The following is a 15,631-nucleotide window of genomic DNA, read 5'->3' on the forward strand; positions in this document are numbered from 1 at the left end:
AATCTAGAGGCAGCGCATGAATATTGTCATTTATCCGTGAAGAAGTTGTATGGATTGACTAATAATATTATAGATGATACATAAAACTGTGTCTACACATGAGCAGTGAACAAAATATTATGATAATACAGATAAGTCAGATCGAATAAATCAACAGCTTCAGTTGTCTGGAAGTTTAATTCAGTCCCTGTGTTCACACTGGTGTTTGAACAGCATTGACCATTAGAAGGGCAAAGTCATTAACTAAAAAAAGGTGCCTTTGGAGAAGTAGTAAGCGGTAGAGGACACAAACCCTCTCAGCATACCATACTAACCATCCGCATACAACATTTCAGAGCTAGTCACTAAAAAAAGTTCTAAGTGCTGATTGATAATTCATTAAAAGTTAAGTTATTCATAATGAGAAAAATTACCAGATAATAGCTGAAAGTCTACTACTTAGTCACCTGTGAAAACTACCATCATAATACAATTGATATCTGCTTTCATTTTTCTTTAACTTTTTTTTTGCAGAACAGTTATTATTTTTGAGCATTCACTGTAAAACTGTGCTGTATAGACAGAATGACTGTGTGATTTAACCAGTATGAATCAACTGAAATTGTTATTGACTTTTCCTTCCTCTTTAGAGAGATGACATTTAGGTTGCTTTTAATATTTCTTTTCCAGATGGTTTCCCGTTCATAACTTCTTCTTAACGTAAAACTAATACTAGCATAAAGAAATTGCATCAGAAGAAAGTCTTGCTGTTAAAATGGATGCCAAACATATCGAAAACAAAGCTTTAAATAATTCTATAGAAAATCTTATGGATTCCTGACCATATTTTCATTAAATATCAGCATTTCACTTCTCAGGCATGATTGCATCTTATCCCTAAAGTCTAGAATCATTTTTAATTATATGCATTTCTTGCATTCATTCGACATGGCATATAATGCATTTAATTTTATATGCTTATTTATGGGCTCTCTATATCCCCTCCTATGTTTATCTTTTTAGTATCATGATATAAATAAGTTTATACTATGCTATGCAATATGGCTAAAAGTAAGAAATCTAGTTCTCCAAGCGTTCAGCTAACACAACTGCAAACATGCAGAATCTTCCAATATAAACATAAAACAGCCATTATGTGTTCTTTAGAATGATGTCACATACAGGATTTGCACTATTGCATTTCTACATAACTGACTCCCTAACACACAGGACCTATAATAATTATTCTATATCCTTTTTGATTCTCTGTAACCACCCTTGAACCTTCTGTTCCACCTATCTAACATATGACTTTATGTATGACTCTAAAGATGTAGATACAATCAGGATAAATTCTCTTATATTTCATTCTCTCTACCTCTAAATTATGTCATTTTTCCTTTCTCTTCTCTAGGGCTAATCCCAGTTTATGATCTCAGCACCTTATCAAGCATTCTATAGCTATTAGCATTCTATGGCTCCATTTATTTCAGTTAGAGAGCTATTCCAGGTCCTTCAATCTCACATTTTCTACCAATTCCTTTCTTACAACTTGCAGACACAGCCAGGGTGCCCCTCTTGATTGAATTTTATATGCTTAAATTTCTCACTCTGTATAGCTTTCACTCATCCTTTCCCAGGGTCCTTCACACTTTAATGCAGATGGCCTACAAATCTACAGCCAGGATGGAATGCAGGTGTTTATCTTCAAATGCTTGTTGAATACTCAACTTGGAATATGCAACTGTTGTCACAAAATCAAAAAGCCTAAAACGAACTCATCATTCACCTCTCCAAATGAGCTCTTCTCCCTGAGATTACTGATTAAGTTCAGAGCATGAATCTTCTCCCTCTTTTTAAAATTCTACCTTTGGGGGCACCTGGGTGGCTCAGTCGTTAAGCGTCTGCCTTCGGCTCAGGTCATGATCCCAGAGTCCTGGGATCGAGCCCCACATCGGGCTCCTTGCTCAGCGGGAAGCCTGCTTCTCCCTCTCCCACTCCCCCTGCTTGTGTTCCCTCTCTCGCTGTCTCTCTCTCTGTCAAAAAAAATAAATAAAATCTTTAAAAAAATAAAAAATAAATAAAATAAATAAATAAATAAAATTCTACCTTTGGACTTACCTTTGGTTCTACATTCCTCATTCCCATATTCAATCTATCACCAACACTTGTAGGTTCTCTCTTTGAGAACTTAACTCTCTCCTTCCCTTGAAGTTTATAACCCCTGTTCCAGTTCCACTGGTCCAAGCCCCTGGTTTATTTTAAGAGCCCATTTTTTTTTTCAGTGTAGCCTTCATTGATCAACTTTACAAACCCAAACCACATTAATCATCTTTAAGAATGCTCTTGTGTTATTTCCATTGCTCAAAATATCAGGTTTTTCACATTGTTTGAATACACTCTCCTAAACCCCTTGTCTTGCATACAATAACCTTTCCTTTGATGCAAAATGTTTTTGAAACTGAATCTTAAAATTGCCTCTATGCTAACTAAATTTTTCAGAAAGTTATTTCTTAAATAAAAACTGATTTTTTTTCAACTTTTATGTTTAGGACTACTTTCCTCTATTTTTGGAATGTTTTCTCTAGCATTTGGGGGTTCATTTATCATTCATTCTTCTCCTCTCTTGAAGAGGACAGAATTGCTATTTTATTTGACTATAATCACCTTCTTTCACTCAGATAGCCAGAGATGACTTATAAGTTATCTAAGTAATCGTGATGAGCATTGTTCTCTCCTTAGTTTAGCCATAATCCTGGAATACAATTCTAGACATTGAGCCCTATTGTGGAAAAGGCACCTAGGAAAAGTTTGCCTTGTTCTTAAAAACAAATCAAAAGACAGAAAATCCATTTATTCTTTCTCAGGATATCACTGTAAAGATGTGAACTATGGGACTGAAGAGATTATATGGGTAGCTGACTTTATTACAAAGTCAGTTACAGGAAGATGGCACAGGATTAAGAAGGAAGGAGTCCATGTAGTTCTAATTTTTGATAACAGAAGTTGCTAAAATCAACCAACTCTAGGATTCCTTGCTTTTGACCTCTTGCTACTGGAGATAATACAGTTTCCTTATTGTATTAGTGAAAAATTGGTTGGTTCCAAGCAACTGAAAACTCAAGTAGTAGAAGCTGAAACAGACAGGAATTAATTCATCTCAATTAAACAGAAGCCAGGAAGTTGTCCGTTTAAAGTTAGTATTGTGGTTCAACTGTGTGGTTGTGAAGCACATATTTTCCATCTGTTCTTTCTGTCATCTTGTCATCCTCCTGCTCACTCATGGTTGCAAGAGGACTGTGGTACTTCCTCGTATCACATATGTTCAAGGCATTGATAGAAGTGAGAAGAGGAAAGGAGAAGACACTTTTTTTCTAGTCTGGTGTTTTTCCTTCTAAAAAAGATACCCTCCCCCAAATTCCCATGTGTATCTCATTGGCCTCTGGCAGCTACAAGGAAGTTTGGAAAAGACGGTATTTGTAGTTGGTCACAAGCCACCGCAAATAAAATTGGTCGTTCTGTTTTTAAGAAACACAAAGGAGGGCCAGGCAACTAACAGGAATTACCTTGATGTTAAGCTGGTTGACGCTGAAGTTTCTGCTACAAGTATATTAATTAATGTATCTTCTTCATTCCATCTAGCAAATCATACCCATCTTTGAATGTTCAACTTATGTCCTATCTTTCCCTTTCCAGACCACGTCAGAGTATGTGTGCATGTGGGTTTTATGGCCCTTAACAGCGATTATAGTTATTACTACTCATTTGGAAATTCATTACTTCTTTATTGTGGATTGTCACTGTAACTGTTTACCATTGAATTACTATAAACGTTTCTATGTGGGCAGTATTACTACTGCCCAGAGTGGTTCCATATATACCTATTAAATCATAAATGATATGAGGAACTTTGTAATATTTCTTGATGATGATTATGTGGTTGGTATTTTCAAAATGGTTATTGCTTTTGATAAAGTATTTTCTAAATTGTGATCTTTGTCATGATTCCTGGAATAGACTTAAAAGCATTACCAACAACATTTAAACAAATGGCATTTCCCCAGTGGTATGGTATTCAGCCATACAGTGATATGGTTAGTGTACATATTGATCAACTTACCTATATATTTTTTAAGAGCTAGCCCCATAATTATTTTTAATTCATCATATTCACATATGCATCTTATTTTGCTATACCACAATGCATAATACAGGGATATTTAATACTTTCTCCTCAGCATGAAATGGCTTCATAGAATGCTGCATTGCGAAGGATTTTGAAGACTCTGGGTTCAGTGGGAAAGAAGGCTCTGACTGGATAATGGTATTTGGGTTTTTTTGTTTGTTTGTTTTAAAGATTTTATTTATTTATTTGACAGAGAGAGAGACAGCGAGAGAGGGAACACAAGCAGGGGGAGTGGGAGAGGGAGAAGCAGGCTCCTTGCTGAGCAGGGAGCCCGACATGGGGCTCGATCCCAGGACTCCAGGATCATGACCTGAGCCAAAGGCAGCGGCCAACTGAGCCACCCAGGAGCCCGTGATATTTGTAACTGTTGTAAAAGGCAGCAGAGAATGCATGCATCCATACCCTGCACATCCCTAGCCTAGAGTACAAGGAACACTTAACACAGGCTTTAGGTGATAATTTTGTTCCATGTAAGAAAAGAGCACATTTTTTTACTTAACTATTTCTTTTAAAAAGAATCGATTTCATTTAATCTAAACCATGAATTTTTGCAACAGAAGTTAGAGATGCAAAAGAAAAATTTATCTTTGTTTATAACCTACAGTAAAAACTTACTTATGAGGAATCACTGAGTTTATTTTCTGATAAGCATATAAAGTACATATAATAACATCCACCATGACTGACAAATTTCAAGAGAGTATAAAAATAATGAAATGAAAGAGGCTAACATTATTAATCCTAGAAGACTGAACAAATATGTTCTTTATGCCATTTAATTCTCAAAATACTCTATAGAATGGATATGATTCTATCTAATATAAAGATGAGGAAACGAGTCCCCGAGAATTTAAGTAATTGCTCAGCATAGGAGGGTCAGCATCAAAATGAAGACTTCAGTTTAATAAACCAAAGGTCCATTTTTTCCTTATATTTCTCCAAAGGCCATTTTGAAAATTTTGTAATTTATTTCGTCATCCACAACAGGTTATCTGATTGCAGGAATCTAACCCCAATGCCTCCAGTGTATCCAAAGGAATATCAACATAAAATAAGTGATGAAGTCACTTTGCAGAATCAATAAGTCACCGGTATACCCATGTGTATTGTGTAGTGTTCCTTTTGGATGTGAACAAAGCCTCTCAAAGGTCTTAAGGAAAGTGACTATTTCATTTGTCAACATATTGTTTTAATTTTAATAAAATCAAATACTGCATGTAGTTGTCCACCAAAGTTGTAGGTAACACTAACAAATATGAGTGTGCAACTGACTCAGGTTCTGAAAATCAAAACTGCCTTTGTGTATTTTTACAACAATACTTCAAATAGCTGTGGGAAAAATAAAAATCATATAAAGCAGCCTGAGAGGAAAAATGAGTGAAGCCAAGGGGGGAAAAAAAAAGCAGCATTCACATTTGAAAAACCAAAATACTTAGTAACTTTTTAGGTTTTACAAGCCGATACTTACGTTGCCCGGGCACGCGCACGCACGCGTGCACACACCCACTATTCTTCATCGGCACTCCCCAAATACACTGGGATAACCTTATTATTAATAGCACTTGCTACATTCCAAAAGTAATCAGAATTCTTTTATAACTAACTTTTTCTAAAAGCAAAGAACACTGTATTTTAATATATCCCCCTGCCCCTCCCCCACAGTAGAAAGTGAGTTGCTTAAGTCTAAGACGATGTCTTATTCATTTTTCTACTTATTCAACATTTAGAAAGTTGTTCCTAGCCCATACTAAGAATAGCAATAAACGGAAGAATATAATTTTTATATGAGTATGTTCAATACATGTGCATCTTGAAATGAGAGGAAGAAAATTTACTTCCTGTAACTATTTTTTCTTTGTGCACGTGAACAGCTCTCCTTCCCCTCACTGGTTTATTATGTCAATGTCATCATGTTCAAATTATTCTTCCCTTAGAATTTTTATTTTGTTTTGGTGGTGATTTCTAAATACTCTCTACTTGTTATGCCTGGTGGGGAAAATAGTGATTTTACAAACGTTTTGGAGTGGTTTTTCGAGCTCCATTGCAATCGGTTCTCTACAGTCAGTATCAAAAAATATATTTTTTTGGAGTGCTTTTAAAAAAGCTAGGAAGTCCCAAGTTATACGCAAACAATGAATCATGGAACACTACATCAAAAACTAATGATGTAATGTATGGTGATTAACATAACATAATAAAAAAAAAAGAAAAAAAAGCTAGGAAGAACACTAGGGAAAGAAAACTAACTTAAATTTAAATAGAAGCTTTTAAAAAAAGAACACTATAAAGTATTTTTCAATATATTATAAATTTCATTTGAGAATGGGCATATATTATAAAGGAAATACATAATCGTTTATAAAATAAGATTATAATACTGTAGCACTGATAGTACAGTCTTAAGAAGTGCCAGTGATTTTCACTTCCTTGACACTTTGGTTTAAAATTAAAATATAGCATTAACGTTGAGAAATTTATGATAAGTGAAATAAGCCCATCACAGCAAGACAGATACTGTATGATTCCACATACTGGTGTTACATACCCAGACTGTCAAATGCATAGAAACAGAAAATCAAATGGTGGCTTTCAGGGGCTGGGGGAGGGAAAATGGGGTGTTAATTGTTTAATGGGTATAGAGTTTCAGTTTTTCCAGATGAGAAAATGTTCGGGAGATGGGTGGTGGTATCTGGACAACAACGCAAATGCACTTAATGCCACTGAACTATACAGTTAGAAATGGTTAAAATGGTCAATTTTATGTTATGTACATTTTACCACAATTTAAGAAAATTAATAAATACAAAAAAAGATGATAAAATGAACACTTCAGAAGCATCATTACTCTAAGATCCTGAGGAATAAAAATGATACTGAGAGAAAAAGAAAAACTGGAACATGACTTCTGTGGTACTCCCTTCCTGTACATGCATGACATTGTCCCAAAGGTGGAGTCTATCCCCTTTCTCTCTTTGAATTGAAGCTAGACATTTTAATTTGCATGACCATTAGAAAGAGCCAAGAGTGACATTCTAGAATTTCCGAGGCTAAGTCATACGAATTCTTCCTGTTTTTCCTGTGGCTCTTGGAATGCTTGCTCTTGAGAGCATTTACTCTGGTAAAAGCCAATCCCATGCAAGATATCTGGCTGTCCCGTGACAGCCCTGTTATGGAAAGCCCAAGCTACATTAGATTGCCCTGGAGAATGAGATGCTATGTCAAGCCAGACAGAGAGACCAAAGAGTACCAATGTGCCAAACCCAGAGGGGAGGAAGCCATCTTGAAAGTGACACTCCAGTTCCAGGTATACCAGTTGGAGCCATGTGGATGAGAACCTGCCTCGCTGATCCTTTTCTGAATTACTGATCCACAAAATTGAGAGCAAAATGAAACTTTTTTAGGCTACTAACCTTTAAGGGAGTTTGCTATGCAGCAAACCCTAACTGCAACAGGTAGCCTATATGGTAGCGAGGTTCCCTATGAAGGCTCATAGAAATACAAAAAAAAATTTTTTTGGATTTAAATACATGCTCATATTTGAAAACCACATACTTGGTTTTACGCATGACTTTTAAAAATCACTTGAATTAAAGTTTGAATAAAAAAAAACAATGTGGCCAATCTAGTTCTCTTTTCCCAGAGCAAAGTAATTGATAAAATTAATCATTTACTCGTATTTATTTGAAGTGCTCATTTTTAGCCTTATCTTTCCATAAAATGGAAAAGGAAATGAAAACCAATGAAGAAATGTAGACAGATAGGTCAGTTTCTGGTGATTAAAATTCTGACCCCCCATGCAGTTCTGCACAATGACATGTTGAGAAATTTTTTGACAAGATTTGCTGTGGTGTTTAGTATTGGGGTAAAACGGTTGAGAGGGCTGCGATTTGGATGTGTGGATAGAGAAGCTGGAAAAAAAAAAGGTTCTGGCTATTTTAAATCTACTCTGGTGCATGAAAAGAACATTTCCTCTCCGTCATCAATGCCAGTATGTTACTTTCCCAATAAAGTGAAATCTGTGCTGAATGGGCTACATCAGAGCAGACAGATCCACTTACCACAGTGAGCCTCATCAGACCTATCAGAGCAGTCTGGCTTATAGTCACAGACAAGGTGGGATGCAACACACTTCTTGTTGTGGCACAAAAAATCAGTGGCTTCCGGGCAACTCTCAGAAGTCTCTCCCACTGGGGAAAAAAAATAAAAACAAAGTCATTTTTATAATACTTCTTTAAATTTGAATATTCCTTTTAGTAGTTTTATAGATACATTCAAGTAAGTTACTGATTTTAATAGGTATCCAAGGCAGACTTCTAGACACCTCCCTGCTCAGTCCCACATCCAATTTTTCAGCAAGTTATACAGACTGTGCTTTCAAAATCATCCATTCCTTAAATCCAACATCTTAATCCAGGCACTAAAAATAATTTGTGTTGGGTTCCAGGTTAGTTTTCTAGTCTCATTTTCTGCAACTCTCCTCATAAGTACCTGCAATTAAACTACAGTACATCCTACTCCTGAAGGGCTCACCAACAGGTCACATGCTCTTCATCTTTTCCTGTGTGCACATCCGCTACTTCCTTTACCTACACTGACCATTCCCTCTTGTGCTCCTGGAGGTCTGCTCAACCTCGGAACTCAAGGAAATAGCTTCCCTCTCCCCCTGTTTTGCCTTTCCTTTGTCAACCAAGCCCCAGGTTGGGTTCTCTATGTTTCATGCCACCTAAGAACCCTTCTATTCCTATGTTAAATGTTTACCACCTCATAGAAAAGCTGTATTACAGCTCTGCCTGCCCCTCCAGACTCCAAGCCCCTTAGAAGCAGGAGTTTGGGATGTGTTTTCTTAGGCCAAACACAGTCCCTAATCCATAGTTTGTGCTTAATAAATTCTGGGTATAATAACAGAAGGCATAATGGTTTCATCTAAAGGGAGCTTAGGAATGAACATAGAATTTTCAAAGAAATTCATACTTTTTAATTGAAGTATAATGAACATACAGTGTTATATTAATTTCAGGTGTACAATACAAATATTCACCAATTCTATACATTACTCAGTGGTCAGGTAAGTATATTCTTAATCCCACTTATCTCTTTCACCCATTCTCCTCCACCCCCTTTCTCTCTGGTAACCATTAGTTTGTTCTCTGTATTTAAGAGTCTGTTTTTTTTGTCTCTTTTTTTTCTTTGTTTGGTTTCTTAAATTCCACATATGAGTGAAATCATATGATATTTGTCTTTCTCTAACTGACTTATTCCACTTAGCATTATACCCTCTAGGTCCATCCATGTTGTTGCAAATGGCTGAATAATATTCCATTGTGTGTGTGTGTGTGTGTGTGTGTACATCACATCTTTATATATAGGGTATGGTGTGTGTGTATATTTGTATATACACACACCACATCCATTCATCTATGAATGGACACTTGAATTGCTTCAATATCTTGACTATTGTAAATAAGGCTGCAATAAACTTAAGGGTAAATGTATCTTTTTGAATTAGTGTTTTCATTTGCTTTGGAAAAATATCCAGTAGTGGAATTACTGGATCATAAGATAATTCTACTTTTAATTTTTTAAGGAACCTCTACACTGTCTTCTACCATGGCTGTACCAATCTTCATTCCCACCAACAGTGCATGAGGGTTCTTTTTCTCCACATTCTTGCCAACATTTGCTATTTCTTGTGTGTGTGTGTGTGTGTGTTTCATTTTTGTTTTTGTTTATGCCATTCTGACAGCTATAAAGGAATTGTTTTGATTTGCAATTCCTTGATGGTTAGTAATGCTGAACACCTTTTCATATGTCCTCATTCCATATGTATGTCTTCTTTGGAAAAATGTCTATGTGTCCTCTGTCCATTTTTAAAATATGATCGTTTTTTTTTGATATTGAGTTGTATAAGTTCTTCATATATTTTGGATAGTAACCCCTTATCAGATATATCATTTGAAAATATCTTCTCCCATTGAGGAGATTGTTTTTTTTTGTCCTGTTGATTTTTCCCTTTGCTGTGTAAAAGCTTTTTATTTTGGTTTAATCACAAGATTTTAATTTGGCTTTTGTTTCTCTTGAATGAGGAGACATATCTAGAAAAATGTTTCTATGGCTGATGTAAAAGAAATTATTGCCCATGTTTTCTTATAGCAGTTTTATAGTTTCAGGTCTCATATTTAAGTCTTTAATCCATTTTGAGTTTATTTTTGTGTAATGGTGTAAGAAAGTGGTCCAGTTTCTTTTCCATGTAGTTGTCCAGTTTTCCCAAAATCATTTGTTGAAAGGACTGTTCTTCCCCATTGTATATTCTTGCCTCCTCTGTAGTAGATGACAATATAAGTGTGGGTTTATTTCTAGATTCTCTATTATGTTCTATTGATTGATATGTCTGTTTTTTGTGCCATTACCATACTGTTGTGATTACTACAGCTTTGTAGTATATCTTGAAATCTGGGATAATGATGCCTCCAGATTTGTTCTTCTTTTTCAAGACTGCTTCAGCTACTTAGGGTATTTTGGGGTTCCATACAAATTTTAGGAATATCTGTTCTAGTTCTGTGAAAACTGTCATTGGTATTTTGATAGGGATTACATTAAATCTATAGATTGCTTTGAGTAGTATGGCCATTTTAACAATCTTCACAGGTAAATTCTATCAAACATTTAAAGAATTTATACCAATTCTTCTCAAACTATTCCAAAAATAAAAGAGGAAAGAAAGTTTCCAAATTCATTCTATAAGGCCAGATTTGCCAATACTGAAACCCGAAAAATACAATACCAAAAAAAGAGAACTATAGGCCCATACCTCTGATGAGCATAGATGCAAAAATCTTCAACAAAATATTAGCAAACTGAATCCAGCAACACATGAAAAAAATCATTCGCTAAAATCAAGTAGTATTTATTCCTGCGATGCAAGGGTGGTTCATTACTCATAAATTAATCAACATGACACATCAGATTAACAAGAGAAAGGACAAAAACCATATAATCATCTCAAGAGATGTAGAAAAAACATCTGACAAAGAACAACATCCATTCATGACAGAAACTATCAACAAAGTAGGTTCAGAGGGAACATATCCCTCAACATAATAAAGGTCATATATGAAAAATCCACAGTTAATACCATCTTTGAGGGAGAAAAACTGAGAGCTTCTCCTCTAAGATCAGGACTAGGATGTCCACTCTCACTACTTTTTTTCAAGGTAGTACTGAAAGCCCTAATCACAGCAATCAGACAAGAAAAGGAAATAAAAGGCATCCAGATTGGTAAGGAAGTAAAACTTTTACTATTTGCAGATGACATGATACTCTATATAGAAAACACTAAAGACTCCACCAAAAAATTGCTAGAACTAATAAATGAATTCAGTAAAGTCATAAGATGCAAAATTAATATGCATCTCTATACACTAGTAATAAAGTATCAGAAAGAGAAAATAAGAAAACAATCCCATTTACAATTCTACCCAAAATAATAAAATACCTAGGCAGAAACTTAACCAAGGAGTGAAAGACCTGGACTCTGAAAACTTTAAAACACTGATGGAAGAAATTGAAGATGATATAAAAAAATGGAAAGATATTCCATTCCCATGGATTGGAAGAACCAATATTGTTAAAAGTCCATATTACTCAAAGCAATCTATAGCAATTTACATATTTGAATATCATTTTAAATCACAGGAAGTACAATGATGATATTTCATACCTTCACAGAGATGTGAATTAAAGGTCCCAAACTATTTTTATCTAGTTCAACAAATTAAATAAAGCTCACAATTCCTTTGTTACACAGATTATTATAGGTACAGAGCTGGTGTGCCTGAGGTGAGGGTAATTTACTCAAAGTTAGGTCGTATTTCCATGAAGAAAAATAGTAAATATCCATGGATTTGATAAAAATGCAAGTTTTAACTTGTATAATTTCCAGAAATAATTTACCAGTAAAATATAGTAATAAATATGAAGAATGAAAAGAAGGCATCTAAGAAAATGGCAAATAGTTTAACTATGGGCACCAGCAAGAAGAATTAAAGGTCCATTGAGTGGTTTAGAAGCTTTGCCACATAATTTTTAAATAACACTAGTGAGAATTTATAGTTAACCCAGAGCAGTATGTGGACATTATTTAGTATGCAACGCTATGCATTGGGGATTATTTTATTTCTCCATGCCATAGGCTGTGGAGCCATATATAATTACTCCACAGAGGAAATGTGTTTTGACTTTAAACAATTCATTCTTTAGTTTTTAAAAGTGACTAAAATAGACTACATCTCTGAATGAGGCTCATTTCCTTAACAATATAGAATAGCAATGACATGAAAAGAAATCAGGTCAATGCTTTGAATTGCAGTAAAGCAAGCAATGGCTAAAATTTCTATAGCACAGACATCGCACCAAGAAAAAAGAAAAAAGCCTACAATTCTAAGAAAAGTAGATCTTCTTTAAGACAAGAATAGTCAGTCAGACAGTTGCTACCAAAAACCTGGTAAATAGAAAAGGCAGATTATGTTAGTGGGAATGTCTTACACATATTTAGCCACTTTCAATTTCTTTATTCAGTCAAAATGATAAAAGCAGTACCTACTAACCTGGTTGACAAATATGTGGAATGAATGATAATCTCACATATTCCATAGTTATAAGAATGGAAAGAACATTGGTGCTCATAATAGAGTTAAAGATAATATGGCTGGCAGAATAGGGCATATAAAAAAAAAAAACTAGACTGAATATTTATTTTAGGGAAAAAAAAGTTAGGGCACCTGAGTGGCTCAGTCAGTTAAGCATCTAACTCTTGATTTCAGCTCAGGTCATGATTTCAGGCTTGTGAGATCAAGCCCCATGTCAGGCTCTGTGCTGAGCCTGGAGCCTACTGAAAATTCTCTCTCTCCCTCTCCCTTTGTCCCTACCCCCCTCCCTCTCTTAAAAAAAAAAAAAAAGGAAAAAGAAAAAAAGTTGGCAGAATCCTAAAGACCTAAAACTAAAGTATGATAAATTGAAAATCCTACAATGAAGAAAAGGTCTATAAAATAATGTAGCTGAAATATTTCATCCAATAAAAGCATGATGCATATGTAAGGCTGATCCGTTATGGATTTGAACGAACTGTCACCAACCTGAAAGGGACTCCAATTTAAAACTGGCTTTATTCAGCTTTGAAACAGAATTGACAATCAAGAAGCTCTTGCCACTTTAAATTTCTATTTGGATTAAAAGTTTTATATACAGGGTTCATTATACAGAACGAGATATAATCATTCTGTAGATTGTATTTGCGGGCAAACATGAGTTTTATCATCTTTTTCAAGTGATGATATTCAATATGCTCTGCAATTTCAGACAGTAAATTTCACAAGGGCATACATTTTTAAGCACCTTCATTTCTCATATAGACTATACTAATCACATGCAAGAAAAAGTGGGCATATTCCCTGCCTTTGAAGACCATGCTATTTAGTTGGTAATGCCATGTCTTCTGAGGTGACTCTTTGTTCTGACAGTTTCTCAGGTTTACCTTGTTTTTGATGACTTTTCCCATTTGGAGTGTACTGGTCAAGTATTTTGTGGGACGCCTTTCTACTGGAATTTGGGTTTTGTTGTTGTTGTTGTTGTTGTTATTGTTTTATTTGTTTTCCCCTCATGATTAGATAGAATTAATGTTTTAGGGGAAGAAAGACTAGAGAAGTGTTATTTTCATCATGTAGTGACAAGAGTACAAACTATTAACAGGACTTGGTAGTGTTCACGTTGACCTTGTTCACTTGGCTTGTGTAGTGCCTGCCATGATTCTCCACTCTAAGGTCCCTTTTCTATCCCTTTCCATACTCCATTCTCTGGAAGGAAATCACTGGGTGTAGGCCACATCTGTGGTGATCTACACTCCTCTCCTTCAGGGCAGGGAACGTACATAAATTACCTGGAATTCTTATACATGAGAAATTTGTCTCTTCTCTCTCATTTACTTATTTATTCAGTAAGTATATCGGTATGGACTCAAGAATATTTTATAATTTGAGTCATAATACAATGCAACTTTATTTTATTGCTCAAATTGTTCCAACTTTGGCCAAGAGGAGCTCTTTCAGTTGGTTCCTGGGTCCCTCTGACATACCCCATCAATGTAGGCTTTTCTTTTTGCACACTATCTTATTTTCTAGCACTGTAAGTTGCTTCAGGCTCATCTTGTATGTTTCCTGGGCCAGTCCAAGGGATCAGCCATCAGCCGTTTCTCCAAGAAGCCCTAGTTCCTTTTTTTTTTTTTTTTAAGATTTTATTTATTTGAGAGAGAGATAGCAAGAGAGAACAGAGCAGGAGGGAGAAGCAGAGGGAGAAGCAGACTCCCCACTGAGCAAGGAGCCCGATGCGGGACTCGATCCCAGGACTCTGGGATCATGACACTTAACCAACTGTGCCACTCAGGCTCCCCGCCCTAGTTCCTTTTATTGGAAAATGTTATCAGAAGCCAAGCTCTGGGTACTAGGTTGCTCCTTGCCACTGAGATGTCATTGTTTCTAAGCTATAATGACTTGAAAAGTCATGCCATTTTTCAGTTATAACAAATGATCAGTATTATCTCTTCAACTAGTGTCTTTCCCTAAGTCTCTCTTCTCTACCTCTGGAGCTCCTATTAGAAAAGTGTTGAATTTACTCCTGTTATCCTCAGTGTCTCTTAATCTCTGTTCCATTTTTTTTTCCCCCCTTTGCTATGCTGCATTCTGGTAAGCTCATATATATATACATGTGTTTTTTAAATTTTTTTGTTGTTATGTTAATCACCATACATTACATCATTAGTTTTTGATGTAGTGTTCCATGATTCATTGTTTGTGCATAACACCCAGTGCTCCATGCAGAAAGTGCCCTGTTTAATACCCATCACCAGGCTAACCCATCCCCCACCACCCTCCCCTCTAGAACCCTCAGTTTGTTTTTCAGAGTCCATCGTCTCTCATGGTTCATCTCCCCCTCCGATTTCCCCCCCTTCATTCTTCCCCTCCTGCTATCTTCTTCATCTTTTTTTTTTTAACATATAATGTATTATTTGTTTCAGAGGTACACTTTTGTGATTCAACAGTCTTACACAATTCACAGCGCTCACCATAGCACATACCCTCCCCAGTGTCTATCACCCAGCCACCCCATCCCTCCCACCCCACCCCCCACTCCAGCAACCCTCAGTTTGTTTCCTGAGATTAAGAATTCCTCATATCAGTGAGGTCATATGATACATGTCTTTCTCTGATTGACTTATTTCGCTCAGCATAACACCCTCCAGTTCCATCCACGTCGTTGCAAATGGCAAGATCTCATTCCTTTTGACGGCTATTTTAAGATTTATTTATTTAGAGCACATGCAAGGGGGATATGCAGAGGGAGAGAATCTTCAAGCAGACTCCCCACTGAGGGCAGAGCTGGGGCTGATCTCAGGACCCATGAGATCATGCTCTGAGG

The 15,631-nt window shown here is 35.9% G+C and overlaps 1 protein-coding gene across 1 annotated transcript in view; it reads right to left on the minus strand.

The window, feature by feature from the left end:
- MALRD1 (MAM and LDL receptor class A domain containing 1) overlaps positions 1–15,631 on the minus strand; it is a 794,826-nt gene that overhangs the window by 216,521 nt on the left and 562,674 nt on the right. The window contains exon 31 of the mRNA XM_044915239.1: positions 8,224–8,352. Coding sequence (XP_044771174.1) covers positions 8,224–8,352 — 129 coding nt within the window. The remainder of the gene's footprint in view (positions 1–8,223; positions 8,353–15,631) is intronic.

This window comes from Neomonachus schauinslandi, chromosome 5 (assembly GCF_002201575.2).
Source record: "Neomonachus schauinslandi chromosome 5, ASM220157v2, whole genome shotgun sequence".
Taxonomy (NCBI): Eukaryota; Metazoa; Chordata; class Mammalia; order Carnivora; family Phocidae; genus Neomonachus; species Neomonachus schauinslandi.